General features: G+C 43.8%; 1 protein-coding gene across 1 annotated transcript in view; it reads left to right on the forward strand.

Moving 5' to 3' along the window:
* Window positions 1-17,283, forward strand: part of STIL (STIL centriolar assembly protein) — a 57,475-nt gene that overhangs the window by 12,653 nt on the left and 27,539 nt on the right. The window contains exons 6-8 of the mRNA XM_040360540.1: window positions 2,866-3,113; window positions 3,811-3,894; window positions 11,682-11,768. Coding sequence (XP_040216474.1) covers window positions 2,866-3,113; window positions 3,811-3,894; window positions 11,682-11,768 — 419 coding nt within the window. The remainder of the gene's footprint in view (window positions 1-2,865; window positions 3,114-3,810; window positions 3,895-11,681; window positions 11,769-17,283) is intronic.

Below are 17,283 nucleotides of genomic sequence, written 5' to 3' on the forward strand. Positions count from 1 at the left end.
ATCCGCTGACACCCGCAATCATATAGGGACCAATGTATGTCCCGTTTTCATTCGCAACGGATGGATGAAAATGCGGACATACGGTCCGCACTGCTTTAACTACTGCTGTTTTTATTAAAATTTTAACATAAAAGAGTCATTGAGCTCTAGTCTGCTAAGACATGCTAAGGCAAATTCTGTCATATACCTACCTGCAAGACTCATCCTGAGAACACGAATGCCTTTGGGGGGGGGGGGGGGGGGGATGGGCTAGCTGTTTTTTACCCCTGATGTCTGATGTGAGGCCTTTGGCTGTATTCACCCACATAGGGATACTCGATGTTCCATGCACCCCCCCCCCCCCATTGCTGTCAATTGGAATCCAGTGACTGCACGGTCATAGCCGCTGCTCTTGATTTGATATCCATGTAGATGTGTGTACATGCATGTCCCTGAACTTGCACTATGTTCAAGCCTGTGCACTTGTACCCATACAAACCTCAGATTGGGAGCATCTGTCTGTGCAGCTGCTGCGCCCCAATTGACATGAGTGGGACTGCCTACCCAGGGATGCATGGAACACCTGTGTATTCACATGCTCATAAACATGGCCTGCACACAGGTGTATGCCCCATGAGAGAGGCCGTAAGAGGAAGTTTTATGTTGTGCTATGTGTGATAATGATTTTAGTGTATTCTTAGTGAAAATAGTGATTTGATTAACATTTGGGCATCTATTGCGGGGATTGTACTGGCCCTTTTTGACAGGTTAGATTCGACAGGCTAGATCCAACCCTGGCCCAGTCTAAGGACATAACGTTTAAATATTTAACGTTTTAAAGGATTGGTTCATCTTCAATGAAGTTTGCAAAAAAAAATCTTTTGAGTTATAGCTTCCCAGTACTTTTAATATGCAGTCCTCCATTTGGAAAAGAATCCTTACTTATTTTGAGCTTTTTTTTCCCCCCCTTCCCTCTCCTCTCTCCATTGGACTCCCCTCTCCTGTCTAAGGTGACTGGCCCCCAGCACTCGGCTTTGTTCCCCACCCACTCATGCCCAGTGCACAACAGACTTTGAAGTCTGTTGGATTTTAACTTCTCAGAAATGCTTTCTTTTGGTGATCTTGACAAAATGATTTTTATGATGTTATGCAATCCATAGACAAAAGAAAAAGCATTACATACAGGAAAAAGGCATGTAATGCTTTGATCAGTGTTACCAAAGATAAAAAGTATACATTTTTACTTTGGGGCCCTTTTCAGGTGTTTTAGCACTAAAAATAGCACCTAAATACCGCCTGAAAAACTCCTGCCCTGCAGTCTCAGTGTGAAAGCCAGAGGGATTTCACACTGGAGCAGTGCCCTAGCAGGACCGCTCCAAAAGTCCTGCTAGCAGCATCTTTGGAGCCGGGAAGCGAGCAGTGTGTTTACCGCTCCTCCCCATTGAAAGCAATTGGAAACTGCGATAATTGCAGGCGGTATTGACCCTTTTTCGGCCGCTAGCGGGGGTTAAAACCGCACCGATATCGGCCGAATATCGCTGCAATTTCGACGGAATAGCGGCGCTATACCGTTGGGGCACCTTCTGCCCCAGTGTGAAAGGGGCCTTACTTGGAAAAAAGCCGGCAGTAAAATACTAGGGGGAACAATAGCAAGCCCCTTGTTTTTGTAAACAAAAAAGTCTATGTAAAAATAAGTTAGATCAGGCTTGGAGGGTCAAAGGTCATGCTCGGTTAAAGTCGGTGGTCAGTCCTGGTTCCCACTTTGAATCTCACCGCATAAGTGTGCAATTGACATGTGATTGAGTGTGGTGTGATTTGAGCCCATTCATTTTTAAATGGGCGCAAATCGCACCAAAGTAGTGATTGCACCAATTTTAGAATTGCACTGCAACCGGATTACGTGGTCATCTTTGTACCATGCGATCTGGTGCAAGCAAACGCAATGCGTTTGTGACCTGCATTTGCACTGACACCCCCTGCAGATTGCAAGGACCGTGCGATTTATACGTGGCGCTGGAAGTGCACACTGATACTAAAACAGCATTTTGCAATTTTAGTATCGGTGTGTTTTAGCTTGGATGAAAAAAATAAAAATTTTACTTCTGGGCCCTACTATGGGTACGCACATATGTGGTTTAGCTGCGATCGTCGAGGGCAGGTCAATTCGTTTTAGGTGGTTCCTCGGTGGTAAGTCATGGCAATAGCAAGAAATATTCAGATACATAACATTTTTTTTTTTTTTTTTTTTTTTTTTTTTTTTTTTTTTTTTTTTAGTTTTCCTTTTGATAATAAAAAAAGAGATATCATTACTATTTACCATCAAATGAAAGCCCAATTTGTCCTGGAAAAAACATGGATAATTCACCTGGATATTGTTTTTGCTTAAGCACTTCAACTGTGCAGAACTCTGTTCAGGCGTTGTTTTATTTTATATTTGTCATGAAGGGGTTATTCTTTTTGTTTGTCATGAAGGGGTTAAACACTGTGCCTAACAGAGATAGAATATATATAATATATTTTATTTTTTTTGTCCTTTTTTTATTATGCTCTTTGTGATCATGTCTGCTTAGAATTTCACTGATGCACAGCTATTGGCCTCTGGAATAATATTTCAATAATATGCTCTACTGGGAAAAATCCTCATGCATACCCTATGGAACAAATGCATGGCTTGTGAATATATTCATTATTATGGTGATTTTCTGTTTGTCTTCTTGAGGAACATTTTCTCCCCTTCTCTCCTTGCGTCTCTACATTCCATGTACAAAGCGGATCTAGTCTTTTCAGAATGTCAAGTAGGAGGAAGGAGATGGAAATTACCGCCGTCAGCCTCTAATTGTATTGTTTTGCAGATGAAAAAGCAGTTCTCATATTTTTTGTTTTAAGGGTCTGCAGAGCCATCTCCACTGCAAAGAAGCCTTGGATCTTTCAAAATTGCTCACTGTGAGAGCTCATATCACTTACTCGGAGAACATGGACAATCTTCACTTTGATCTTCGCTGGGCGGCTGTCACCGTAGCGAATTCATTTGAAAGTACTCCCATAAAGCCCGTCCCAATTATACCCACGGCCCTAGCCAGGAACCTGAGCAGTCACAATAATATTGCACAGCTTCAAGGAACACACAAATGCGGGTAAGCTTCTTTTATTCTGAGTGTTCTTTTAATAAAAAATCTAAATAATACTTGTGTCTTTCTACGAATGCTTGTCCTTTTGACTGCGGCGACAAAGTGTTTTTAAAGCGTCTGTTTGTTTCTATTTGGCAAACACTTGATGTCGTCCAAATTGAATGCATCTGCAGCAAGTGCAATAGCAAACAAACTTTTAAAGGGACGGGTTTACAGTACATACCCAGCACTGTTTCAGTTTTAAACAGGGAGGGTCTTTGATTATATTAAGAGTATATTATCTTGCTAGAATGTAATGGATGTTTTTAATAATACAATTTACATGTATTTGCGCAAGTCGCATTGCTTTAATAAAAAATTTTGAAGGCAAAATCTTACCCATGAATCCTTTCCCAGTTATAGCAATGACTTCAATGTTGTGGTGATGGAAAATAACTTTGCTTTGCCCATTTAAATTTTTGTTTTCCACTTTTTTGAAAGGAGTTTTTTTTTTTTTTTTTTTTTTTGCTACAGCACTAGTACATTCAGAAGATCTTGTTTTGAAGAAAGTAAATGAACCTACCAGTGTGGTTTTTGCATTTTTATGATCTCTGAAGAAACCAGGGCTTCCATAGGCCAGAGTTAATGGAGATGTAATTTTGATGAATTTGAATATTCTTTATTTTTTTTTTATAACAATTTTTTTCTTCTCCTCTGTAAATAGATATTTGACGATGGACCAAACTCGGAAACTGCTTCTAGTACTAGAGTCTGATCCAAAGGCTTATACACTTCCACTTGTCGGAATGTGAGTTTTATTACTATAACTATTGTGTGTGGTGTGTGTTTTTTTTTTTTTTTTTTTTATTATTTATGTAATGGTTGCATCACATACACTTAACAAACAAAAAATAATTTAATCTACAACCAAAGGGATCATGGTATTGACGTTGTGGACATTACAAGCAGTCATGTAACCAATATGAATAATAGTTGATAAATCTGGTGAAGGTATTTGTGTTTTAAAGGCCGAGTTCATCTTTAGGAGTAATCCGCACACTCATAGTAAACTCATAGTAACACTTCCTGCAGCTTTCTAATCGAAAGCAATAAATACCCTGGTACAGGTAGATAACTAAAGGAAATAACTTCAGGAGACTGACGATGCACCTGAAATTAACAGATTGTGGGTCCAATGCTTTGCAGGCTCCTGTAAAAAGATAAAAAGAAAAGTAGTAATGGCTTGTTTTTTACTACAAAAACATATGTTATTTGAAATTTTATATATATATATATAATATATATTAACCACTTGACCACTGGGCACGTAAACCCCCTTAATAACCAGACCAATTTTCAGCTTTCGGTGCTCTCACAATTTGAATGACAATTACTCAGTCAAACAACACTGTACCCAAATGAAATTTTCATCCTTTTTTTCACACAAATAGAGCTTTCTTTTGGTGGTATTTAATCACCGTTGGGTTTTTTATTTTTTGCGCTATAAGAGAAAAAAGACTGAAAATTCTGTAAAAAATTATAATTTCTTTTGTTTCTGTTATAAAATTTGGCAAATTTAGTATTTTTTCTTCATTCTTTTGCTTAAATGTGAAAGATGAAGTTACGCCGAGTAAATAGATACCCAACATGTCACCCTTCAAAATTGCACACGCTTGTGGAATGGCGCCAAACTTTGCTACTTAAAAATCCCCATAGACGACGTTGCAGGGTATTGTGGGGTATTGCGGGGCATAATTGCAGAGTATTGCGGGGCATAATTGCAGAGTATTGCGGGGCATAATTGCAGAGTATTGCGGGGCATAATTGCAGAGTATTGCGGGGCATAATTGCAGAGTATTGCGGGGCATAATTGCAGAGTATTGCGGGGCATAATTGCAGAGTATTGCGGGGCATAATTGCAGAGTATTGCGGGGCATAATTGCAGAGTATTGCGGGGCATAATTGCAGAGTATTGCGGGGCATAATTGCAGAGTATTGCGGGGCATAATTGCAGAGTATTGCACAGGGAGGGATGGCTGGATCTGTGACTGCATGTGTCACAGATCCAGCCCGCAGCAGCTGCTGCTGCATGCGCTCTCTCCCCTCTCCTCTCTCTTACACTGTACCGTTCGGTACAGAGAGGAGAGGGAGGAACCGGCGTCATCACATGACGCCGGTTTCTTTACTAGTGATCGCTCTGTCATTGGACGGAGCGATCACGTGGTAAATCGCCGCTATCAGCGGCGATTTACCGTGATCCGTGATCAGCCGGGTCCGGAGGACCCGGCGGTCACGGAGACTCCCGTGTGCGCGCGATTCTGGGAGGACGTACATTGACGCCCTCCCAGAGTTAAGCAACCGCCTTGTAGACGTATTTCGTCTATAGGGCGGTTGCTAACTGGTTAAAAAATTTTTTTTTTTTTTTTTTTTCCCCAAGTAATGGTCTCGTTACACAACCTTGTCTGGGTTCCTACCGTCTTCATACATGTCTGCATGGTCAGTTGTATTAGTTAAATCCAGTATTTGAGAAGAGTGAAGGTGTCGTGGGCAGAACATTTTTCATCCTGTAGAGTGTATTAGATGCATTGTTTATAGGCTACATCTCGGATTTAAAGCATAAAGTTTGCCATGTCCCTCACCACTGATTTTTGCGTTGCATTCATGTGACCCATCACAAACCTGTCCATGACTCCTGAATGATGAACAACAAAATCAGCATTTCTATTAGTAAAGGAAAGGGAGGATTATTGTCCATTTATCTTCATTGTCTTGTCAAAACAAAACCCCCCTCCATGCTTTAAGATCCGTCATTAAAATATTAAGGTGTTTAAAAAAAAAAAATGTGTAATCTGAAAAAGAATCTACAAACGCATATTTGTTTAGGTTTGCTTTTGAAGGATTTCATTGCTCTCATTTAATTGACTGACTTCGTCCACGCATGACTTTCCTATCAACTGCCTGATGTCACACGTCTACCTAATCCAGAGTGGGCATAGTTGTTGCAGATAACAGAGCCTTGTAGTTCCTTTTAACCATGGGTTCTGTTATTTGGCATGCTCTCTCAAGAGTAGAGAACTGCTTGATATAAATAAATGTATATTTCTCCTACGCCTTCCAGGACGGCACACCAGAGAGATAAGGGCTCCTCCCACAGGAAACACAATCAATTGACAAGTTTGTTATAAGTTCCCACCCCTCCCCTTGCTCCTCAGTATTTTGATTGTGTTTCTCCCGAACACAGCGGCACGTTTGTTGTTTTATATTACCTGGAGACGGTGAAGTCGAAGGGTACCCCTGTTGAGGCAGGTTCAGGGAGGCCGGGGAGAGCTGAACTGACCTGTTGGCTTCGGTCGCTCACAGGTCGCCACAAAGACAGGCATGGACGCTCTGAGCTGTGGTGAAAAAGCCATCGTCCCTCTGCACAAAAATCCGCCACGCTGCTAACTCTTCTTCCTGGGGGGGTTTGCAGAGGAGCATTGCGCTCCAGACCTCGTTCGGAGGTACAGGAAGCGCGTCACCGGAGAGTGGGCGTTCCCTACACGGCAACCCGGAAGTGACGCCTCGGCGTGGAGAGCAGCGTGGAGAGGTGGGGTCGGCGGCGGATAAACCCTGCGAACAGGTACCGGCAAGCCAAGGACCCAGTCAACCTCCTCATGATGGAAGAGGAAGGGAAGACTAGCGCTGCGGCTACCAAATCCAGATCGGGGGTCGGTGAGTACTGTCCCTCCTGGAAAGGGAGAAAAGGGGAGAGTGAGAGTTCCTGAGTCGCAGGATGCAACTGGTAACGGCTGCCTTCCTCGTTCTCTCTCTCTTTTCTCCCTAGTACAGCCTGCAGCTCTGAAGTGGGAAGAAATAACATGGTTGTTTTTTTATTATGTTCCCTCTCTAACCGAATCTCCCGGTGAAACCCAGGGGGCCTCTGCTCAATCCTCAGCATCTGCTAGTGGTAGTTCCTCTAAAAAATGTGGAAACTGTAAAGATAAACTCCCAAAATCCTATACCAAACCCTTCTGCCACAAATGTATTAACCAGTTGGCTGGGAAGGAGGCAGCTGCTATGATGAAAGATTTTCTCTTGTCAATGCAGTCTGAAATGTTGGCCACAGTTAGAGCCCTCAGGGAGACAGCTACACAAGCAGCCACAGGCCCTAGCACAGAGGAACCGGCCCCTAGAGAGACTTTGATTTCTCAGGGAAGGCTAGTTGCAGGACCCAGTACCCCTTTCCTATCCTCTCAGGTCTTTTCTCATGATCTGGAGGAAGAGGAAAGTGAGGTCATGAGCCAGGTCACTAGACATAGCTCAGAGGGTGAGGAGGATAGAGACTCAGTCATGTCTCAGGAAGAAGGAAAATTGAAAAGATTCCTCTTCTCAGCAGAGGACGTGGACAGTCTCCTTCAGGCAATCTATGCCACTGAAGAGATTCCAGAGGTTCCTAAAACGACCTCTGCACAGGATAAGGTGTATAGGGGACTCAGTGAAATACAGGATAGAGTCTTCCCTCTCCACCAATCTCTAAAAGAAATAATCCTACAAGAATGGAAATATCCAGAAAGGAGACTAACCACTCAGAAAACCTGGAAACGGAAGTACCCGTTCACCCAATCAGTTGGGGAAGCTTTCTTTAAACTTCCAAAACTGGATGCGGCCCTGTCTCAGGTCACTAAACAGTCAGACCTCTCATTTGAAGATGCTGGCAGTATTAAAGATCTAATGGATCGCAGGGCCGAATCACTCCTGAGAAAAGCATGGGAGGCTAACACAGCTTCTATGGCCCCAGCATTAGCTGCGACCTGTGTAGCCAGGAATGCAGACCTATGGGTAGAGAAACTGGCAGAACACCTCGGCCAGTTTACAGAGTCAGAGGAAATCTTGGGGTCTCTATCTTTGATAGGAAAAGCTGTCGCATACTTGGCTGATGCCGCTTTGGAAACTGCCAAAGCTTCAGCCAAAACAGCGGCCTTGATTAACTCGTCCAGGCGAGCTATCTGGGTTAAAGCCTGGGATGGGGATGTCACATCAAAGGGAAAACTGTGTGGACTCCCTTTCCAGGGTTCACTTCTGTTTGGCCAAGGATTGGATGATGTCCTAGCTAGGTCTTCAGAAAAGGGAAAGAAATTCCCTGTGAAACCTAAGAAAGATGGGTTTAAGAAGACTTTTCGAGGCCCCCAGGGGCAAAACAAGCAGAAATATAAAAGAGAACCCAATAGGCGCTGGTTTTATGGAAAAGGGAACAAAAAGAATAACTTACTCTTTCCCTCCGCCAAGGCTGAGGCTAAACAGACCAAGTGACGCCAAGGTCAAGGTAGGGGGGAGGCTGTCCCAGTTTGTACAACAGTGGGAAAATATTTCAGACAGTCCCTACATACACAAGCTTATAAGGGATGGGTTCCGCCTGGAATTTGTCACCTTCCCCCCCCCCCTATGATCACCCTCACGCAGCTCCCCAAGGATACCCTAAAAAGAAGGGCCCTCTTGGAGGGGGTTCAGGAGTTGGTAGAGCAACTAGTAATAACACCAGTGCCAGTAGAACAGCAATACCGGGGGTTCTATTCCCACGTGTTTTTGGTTCAGAAACCATCAGGAAAATTCCGCCTGATAGTAAACCTAAAAAAACTAAACGGATTTTTAGAACAAAAGAAATTCTCCATGGAGAGTATTTACTCAGTAAGAAAGAACCTCATGAAGGAAACCTACATGACAACCATAGACCTGAAGGACGCCTATTTTCACGTGCCATTTCACGTGGACCATCAGGCCTTTTTGAGGTTTGCGGTGGTGGTAGGGGAGGAAATCTTTCATTGGCAGTTCAGGGCACTAACCTTCGGCCTAACCTCCAGCCCCAGAATCTTTACAAAAATTCTGGCAGAGGCAGTAGCATTCCTACATCTTCAAGGAATATGCCTTATACCATACCTGGACGATCTACTGATCTCCGGTCAGACAGAGTCACAGGTTCAGAGGGATACCAACAGGGTGATGGAGTTTTTAGAAAGCCTAGGCTGGATTATCAATTTAGAGAAATCCTCCCTCATACCAGAACAGGTAAAAAATTTCCTGGGCTACACTATAGACTCCAGGCTCCAGACGCTTTTCCTGCCAGAGGAAAAAATAAAAAAATTAGTGTCAGGAGCAGAGAATCTGGTGAGATTCCCCAGACTTCCCAGGAGGTCAGTTATGAGAGTGCTAGGCTTAATGTCGGCATCCATACCAGCAGTAGTCTGGTCCCAATTACATGCAAGGATGCTCCATTTTTTCTTTCTGTCCTCTTGGGACAAGAAGAAGGAATCCCTGGATCAGGAGATTGTACTCACCCCTCAGGTCCTCTCATCCCTAGAGTGGTGGACCAGTCACCAAAACCTAAGGGAAGGTCGACCTTGGGCACAATGGGATCCGGTAAAATTGACTACGGATGCCAGCACATGGGGGTGGGGTGCCCACTTGGGAAAGAAAAAAGCCCAAGGAAGATGGTGCTACCTCCTGGCTCATCAATCTTCCAATACCAGGGAGCTCAGAGCAGTAGGAGAAGCTCTGAAGGCCTTCCAACAAGATGTCACAGACAGGGAGGTCCAGGTGAGCTCAGACAACGCTACAGTAGTGGCCTACCTGAATCACCAAGGCGGTACCAGATCCGGTCCCCTATTAGACCTAACCATAAAAATCCTGGGTTGGGCAGAGAAGCATGTCACCTCCATCTCAGCCATACATATAAAGGGGACAGACAACATAGAAGCGGACTTCCTCAGTCGCCAACAATTAAGACAGGGGGAATGGGAATTGAGTCCCGAGGTCTTTCAGGCCTTAGTTCTTCAGTTTGGCGAACCAGACATAGATCTGTTCGCGAACCGGAAGAACAGGAAAGTGAACAGGTACTTCTCAGCCTCGGTAGAACGGGATTCAGAGGGCCTGGATGCGCTGTCCCAGAACTGGCATTTCAAAATGGCCTACGCTTTCCCACCCCTGGCGCTAATTCCGCGGGTACTCCAGAAAGTCAGCAAGTCCCCCGGTCTGGTCCTCCTTATTGCCCCATGGTGGCCAAGGAGGACATGGTTTGCGAACCTGAGGTTCATGTCAGTAGCAGAGCCTCTGAGACTCCCAGCCAGGACAGATCTTCTCAGACAAGGTCCAGTGTTTCACTCGAGACCAGAGTTCTTTCAGCTAACAGCCTGGTTAGTGAGCGCCAGATTCTGAAACAAAAAGGTTGTTCAGAAAAGGTGATTGAGACTCTCCTTACAAGTAGAAAGCCGGTCACTAGAAAGATCTACTCAAAGATATGGAGAACCTTCCAGACCTGGAGTAGAAAAAGACAAAAGTCTTCCCAGTCGGTTCCGGTTATCCTGGATTTTCTCCAGGATGGAGCGGACGCTGGGCTTAAGGTTAGCACCCTGCGAGTACAGGTAGCGGCCCTCTCGGTGTACCTGGATAAAAGATTAGCGAAGGACGACCTAGTTAAGAGATTCTTACTAGCTAGGGAGAGAATGTCCCCCGTCCTTAAAAGCTTATGTCCACCATGGGACCTTACTAGGGTATTAGAGTCATTATCTATGCCTCCTTTTGAACCTTTAGAGAAAGTTTCCCTTAGGTTCCTTACGTTAAAATTAACTTTTTTGTTGGCTATTACTACAGCCAGGAGGGTAGGAGATCTGCAAGCTCTGTCTATGAAAGAGCCTTTTCTTAGGGTGCAACCAGACAGGGTCACTCTTAGGGCAGATCCCTTATACCTACCTAAAGTAGCACCCTTACTCAACAGGACGCAAGAAATGATATTGCCGTCCTTTTGTTCAGAACCAAAGAACGAGAAGGAGTTTAAGTTCCACTGTTTGGATGTAAGAAGATGTCTTCTTATATATTTAGATAGAACCAAAAGTTTCAGGAAATCTAACCATCTCCTAATCCTCTATGGTGGGGTCAGGAAGGGATTACAGGCCTCAAGGCCATCAGTATCAAAATGGATTAGAGAAGCTATTACAGAGGCTTATCAGTGTGCAGGAGAACCAGCTCCACTTAATATCAAAGCTCATTCAACCAGATCTCTGGCGACATCTTGGGCGGAGAGAGCAGGTGCCTCCTGGGACCAGATCCGTACTGCGGCTACCTGGTCAAGTCATCACACCTTCCTGAAACACTACCGTGTAGAATTGTTGTCACAGCAAGACCTGGCTTTCGGTCGGAAGGTCCTCCAAGCTGTGGTCCCACCCTGAGGTAGGCCTGAGGTCCTTTCATATCCTCTCTGGTGTGCCGTCCTGGAAGGCGTAGGAGAAAACCTACGTTAGATCTACCGGTAACGGTATTTCTACGAGCCTTCCAGGACGGCAGGCCTACTGCCCACCCTATGTGAAGAAAGGTAAGCTATATGCTAAATGGTAAGTACCGATGGGGTGCCCCTTGTGAACCAGTTCAAGATTACTTTATTAAATACTGAGGAGCAAGGGGAGGGGTGGGAACTTATAACAAACTTGTCAATTGATTGTGTTTCCTGTGGGAGGAGCCCTTATCTCTCTGGTGTGCCGTCCTGGAAGGCTCGTAGAAATACCGTTACCGGTAGATCTAACGTAGGTTTTCGAGTTATAAATTTTTTACTATGTTTCCTCTAAACAGCTGGCTGAGCGGGATTACACACATCCACAGTCCACAGGTTTGGGCCAGCTGTCTGCGCTACATGTTCAGCTCATCAATTAAGGAAAGGTAAGTGCCACTTGGTGGCTTTTTTGTATTTTTCCAGGCTTAAGGTTCCCACAGACAGCTTATTAATAATATTAACCACTTGAGACCCGCGCTATAGACGAAAGACATCTACAGCGCGGCTCAAGTACCAGGTGGACGTCCTGCTATTTACATTCCCCGCGAGCGCCGCTGGGGGCGCGCAGCGGGGAAACACTGTGCCCGGCGCATCGCTGAGAAGCCGATGCGCGTGCCTGGCGGCCGCGATGTCCGCCAGGTTCCCGCGATCGGCGGTGACAGCAGGGACGTGGAGCTCTGTGTGTAAACACAGAGTTCCATGTCCTGTCAGGGAGAGAGACCGATGCTGTGTCCCTTGTACATAGGGACACAGCATCGGTCCCCCTCCACACACAGTTAGAAGCACTCCCAGTTTACACATTTAACCCCTTCCTCGCCCCCTAGAGTAACCCCTTCACTGCCAGTCACATTTATACAGTAATCAATGCATTTTTTAGCACTGTTCGCTGTGTAAATGTGAATGGTCCCAAAAAAGTGTCTGATACATCCGCCGCAATATCGCAGGACTGACAAAAAAAAAAAACGCAGATCGCTGCCATTACTAGTAAAAAAATAAATTCATAAATCTATCCTATTTTGTAGGCGCTATAACTTTTGCGCAAACCAATCAATATACGCTTATTGCAATATATATATATATATATATATATATATATATATATATATATATATATATATATATATATATATATATATATATATATATATATATATATATATATATATATATATATATATATATATATATATAATAATTTTTGTAAAAAAAAAAAATGTAGAATACGTATCGGCCTAAACCTGAGGAAAAAAAATAGTGTAAAAAAAAAAAAAAAAAGGGATATTATTATAACAAAGTTAAATTTTTTTTTTTTTTTTTTTATACAGTGCAATAAATAAAAATGATCAAATGCCACCAAAAGAAAGCTCTATTTGTGGGGAAAAAAAGGATAAAAATATAATTTGGGTACAGCATTGTATGACTGCGCAATTGTCATTCAAAATGCGTCAGCGCTGAAAGATGAAAATTGGTCTGGGCAGGAAGGGGGTTTAAGTGCCCAGTAATGAAGTGTGCGCCCCCGTGGCCAAAAGTTTTGAGAATGATACAAATAGATTTTCAAAGTCTGCTACTTCAATCCTTATCCTTTTTGTCAGATGTTACTATGGTATACTGAAGTATAACTACAAGAATTTCATAAGTGTCAAAGGCTTGTATTGACAATTACAATCATTTTATGCAAAGAGTCAATATCTGCAGTGTTGACCCTTCTTTTTGAACACCTCTGCAATTCGCCCTGGTGTGCTGTCTGGGCCCCATCCTGACTGATGCAAGCCAAATCTGTCATAATTACTGCTTGGAATTTGTCCCCCTTTTCCTTTCTTTCCCCTCCTCACCCGCCTCTTGCGGATTGACCACAAGTTCTCAATGAGATTAAGGCTAGTGGAGATTTCTGGCCATGGACTGAAAATTCAGATGTTGCGTTCCCCAAACTACTTAGTTTCTCACTTTGGCCTTATGGCAAGGTGCTCCATCGTGCTCGAAAAGGCATTGTTCCTCACTAAACTGTTTTTCGATTGTTGGGAGAAGTTTCTCTCTGAGGATGTTTTTGTACCATTATTTATTCATGGCTGTGTTCTTAGGCAAAATTCTAAGCGAGCGCACTCCTTTGGCTGAGCAGAAACCCCACGCATGAATGGTCTCAGGATACTAAACTGTTGGCGTGACACAGGACTGATGGTAGCGCTCACCCTTTCTTCTCTGGACAACTTTTTTTCCCGATTCCCCAATCAAGTCCTTAGCGGTACAAACTCTACCTTTTGCAGAATATCAGTCTGTGCCTGATGTTTTTCCTGGAGAGAAGTGGCTTCTTTGAGGATGGCCTGGTGTCAAGGGCACCAAAGTGTCTCCTCATTGTGCGTGCCAATGTACTCACACCTGCCTGCTTCCATTCCTGAGAAAGCTCTGCATTGGTGATGCCCTGATCCCGCAGCGTAATCAACTGTAGGAGACAGTCCCGGCACTTGCTGGACCTTTTTGGGTCCCCTGAAGCCTTCATCACAAATGCAGTGGATTTTTTTTTTTAATGGGATGAAGTTAATTTTCATGGCAAAGAGGGACTTTGCAATTAATTGCTATTCATCTGATCACTCTTCATAACATTCTGGAGTATATGCAAATTGCCATCATAAAAATGTAATGGTCATGTAATAAAGGAATACTTTTTATTTAAAATTAAACTGGCAGGACAGCTGGGAGAGGGGAGGTTCTCCTTGTTCAAGTATGCACAGCTTGCTTATTTCACTAATCGCATTATTCCCGGCATACTTGTAGTTTGCTCTCCTCCAGGGCAGGTAGATACAGGCTCACTCTCGCACCTTGTCTGGCAGGTTCTATTTCTTTTTTTTACATTGGGCAGCCACTAATGTAACTCCTGTGTGTTGCAATTACGTTCTCACTACCTTACTCCAGTCTGAACATCTTACTGAAAGTAGAATTATCTACAACAGGCAGCAAAAACAATTACTAGGAGAAAGAAGGAAGAGTATTTTGGCAAAAGAAACATGAAAGCTGTCTTGTACCATGGTACCACCTGTCTTGTGTCTTCCTCAGAATAAAAATGCACTTATGAAAATAGGCTTTTTAGATGCAGAAGATAATGAGGCGTTCAGGGGTCAAGTCCTGGGGGAAAAGTGTGGGAGCTCCCACCCAAGATCCACTCCCTCCACCAAAAAAAAAGATGCGCTCATATGCATAATTACTAAACCGCAAGTTCTTTCTAAATCCCGCGATAACTCGCGGCAGACCTCCGCAATGTCTCCTGGGAACAATGACAAAAGCTCCCAGGAGACATTGCGGCATGGAGGAAGTGACAGAATACCCACACACTACCCGATGAGTCCATATACAGGAAGCGGCTAGTAACATAAAGGATTACTAAGGTTCACCTGACAGTGACTCGAGCTGGGCATCGCCGCTTAGTGACAGACTGGCTCGGGCAGCTCTGCTGCTCTAGTCCTGCAAAGGGAACGGAGTTCCTGCTGTGAAAAAAGTGCAGCAACTCCGTTCCCACGCGTTCCCGCAGGACTTGAGCCCTGGAGGCATGTTTTGCCGCCTTTAATTTGAGTACCAGGGAAGTTGAACTTTCCAGAAAGTTCAGGTATTGGGGGTAAGCTTTGACTAGATCCAAGGTGGCATAGCTCACCTTAAATTGTTTGAGGCAAGCCCAGAAATCATTGTACTAGTCTGTATCTGAGTGTCCCAATGTGAGTTAAAATAAGATTCACTGGCATTCAGCTTAAAGAGATGTGGATGCCCCAGGATACCGAAATTGTTTTTATTTTGTTTTCTAAAATTTTATAAAGAAGCCATTTTATTGTTCAGTGCTGCTTTGGAATAATCCTGGTTAGTAGGACCTGTTTAAAGCATATTGGAGCCTGTGTCAATGGCATCTGTTAGCGATGCTTCTGAATTCAATGAAAGTCCAGCATTTGAACTGCTTTAGGTGTGTTTTGCACTCCCATAGACTTGTATAGAAGTGCAAAACACACCAAAAGCCTATCGCTACAGGCCCTTAGACGATTTAAGGTATAAATTCTAGATGTACTTTAGTGTCACTGACGCAACTTAAAAACCTTTTTACCCCCGGAGAGCGCTACTTTAAACTTGGCCTGCTACATATCTGTCTGGTTTCTATGCAGCCTCCCAGTGGCATAATCAATGATGTGCTGATATTAGGCTGTGTACCTTCCAGAAGCAAGAGAAATACAGAGGCATAAAATTTAATGGAGTTTCACCCAAAAGGGGAACAAATTAAACACTTTTATGGGGCAAAGCAAATACCTGATGGGTACCCGTTCCCACTTCCGCTCAGATCGCCTAGGACAAGGGTGTCAAACTCTATTTCATTGTGGGCCGGATGAACATTATGATTGCCCTCAAAAGTGCCGGCTGTATCTGTAAGATTAGATGTCCAGCGCATCCCCTCCCCTTTATATTAGATGTCAAGAGCCACCCCACTATCAGAAGTTGAGTCCCCTACTCTCCCTTACATCACAGTGAACCCCCCTTTTCTTTTTTCTGCTGCTGGGAAGAAGCTGGATGCATTGCTTGAAAGCAGAAAGTAAAGGTCTGGAGAAGGACGAGAGGAGGGCTGGCACTCTCCTGTAGCTGCAGGAGAGGTGCGAGGGCCACATGAAATGAATTGGTGGGCCGTATTCTTCCCACGGGCCTTGTGTTTAACACCTGTGGCCTAGGAGAACTTCAGCTCAGATCACCTTTCTCCCCGCAGTCTTCTGGGACATGTCGGAGGTCCCAGATGCCTGCGGGACCATTTCACAATGTACAGTGGTCACCCAGTTGTGAAGCCGCAAGCTGTTGCAGCCACATGCCCACAGTTAATATGCCGCCACCAGGGACCGAAGACCGGTGGAACAAAGAGCTTGGTTGAGCACAGCACTGGATCCTGGCACTTGTTGGTGACCGATTTTATTATAATATATAATTTTTTTTTTTTTTTTTTTCTTTTAAGCTGCTTTTAATTTTTTTTAAATTGGACTAGACTGCAGCTCCTCTTTAGGTACTTGAAACCTTTTATCCTGCAACTCGAGCAGACTTGGATACGTTTTTTAGTAGAATCTTTCCTGCTTCCATATGTATACAAACATGTCAGGACTATTTTCTAAAGAAACCTTTTGAGGTAAAAAAGAATTGGAAGAGGATTACTGTATAAAAGAAGCAGGTTTAGGGTGCTTTTCACACAGGCTTTCCTAACTGGGTCCGCCTGTCAGTTTTTTAGGCGGACCCGATCGGACCTTGCGGTCTCCTCTATAGAGTGGCGGATGGTGGTCCTCTTTTTCCATCCGTCTATAGCAGTGGTCATCAACCCTGTCCTCAGGGCCCGCTAACAGGCCAGGTTTGCAAGATGACTGAAATGCATCACAGGTGATATCATTTGCTGCTCAGTGATTGCAGTATTCTAGTCTGCATCTCCCCAAGATAATACATAAAACCTGGCCTGTTAGTGGGCCCTGAGGACAGGGTTTATGACCACTTGTCTATAAAATCAGATGAAAACGGACAGGCGGTCAGTTTCCACCTGATTTTCCCATAGAGTGTAGCACCCTGTCTAGAGTAAAATTACTGCTGGGGGGCAGTGATTGGGCGGACTTTAGAGGCAAGACGGGAACAGAATTTAGAAAAAATATATATTTATTACAAAAAGTACAATTAATATATAATAAAACATATAGGGTTGACGAGAGGATTTTTTTCAACCCTATTCTATATGTTTTTTTTATATATATAATTGTACTTTTTGTAATAAATATATATTTTTTCTAAATTCTGTTGTTCCCGTCTTGCCTCTAAAGTCCGCCCATTTACTGCCCCCCCAGCAGTAATTTTCCGCTATTCATATTTACGGATGTTGGCAAATGTGAGTGCTTTTGTTCCCCTTTTTTTGAT

The sequence above is a fragment of the Rana temporaria genome, chromosome 7, assembly GCF_905171775.1.
Source record: "Rana temporaria chromosome 7, aRanTem1.1, whole genome shotgun sequence".
Classification (NCBI taxonomy): Eukaryota; Metazoa; Chordata; class Amphibia; order Anura; family Ranidae; genus Rana; species Rana temporaria.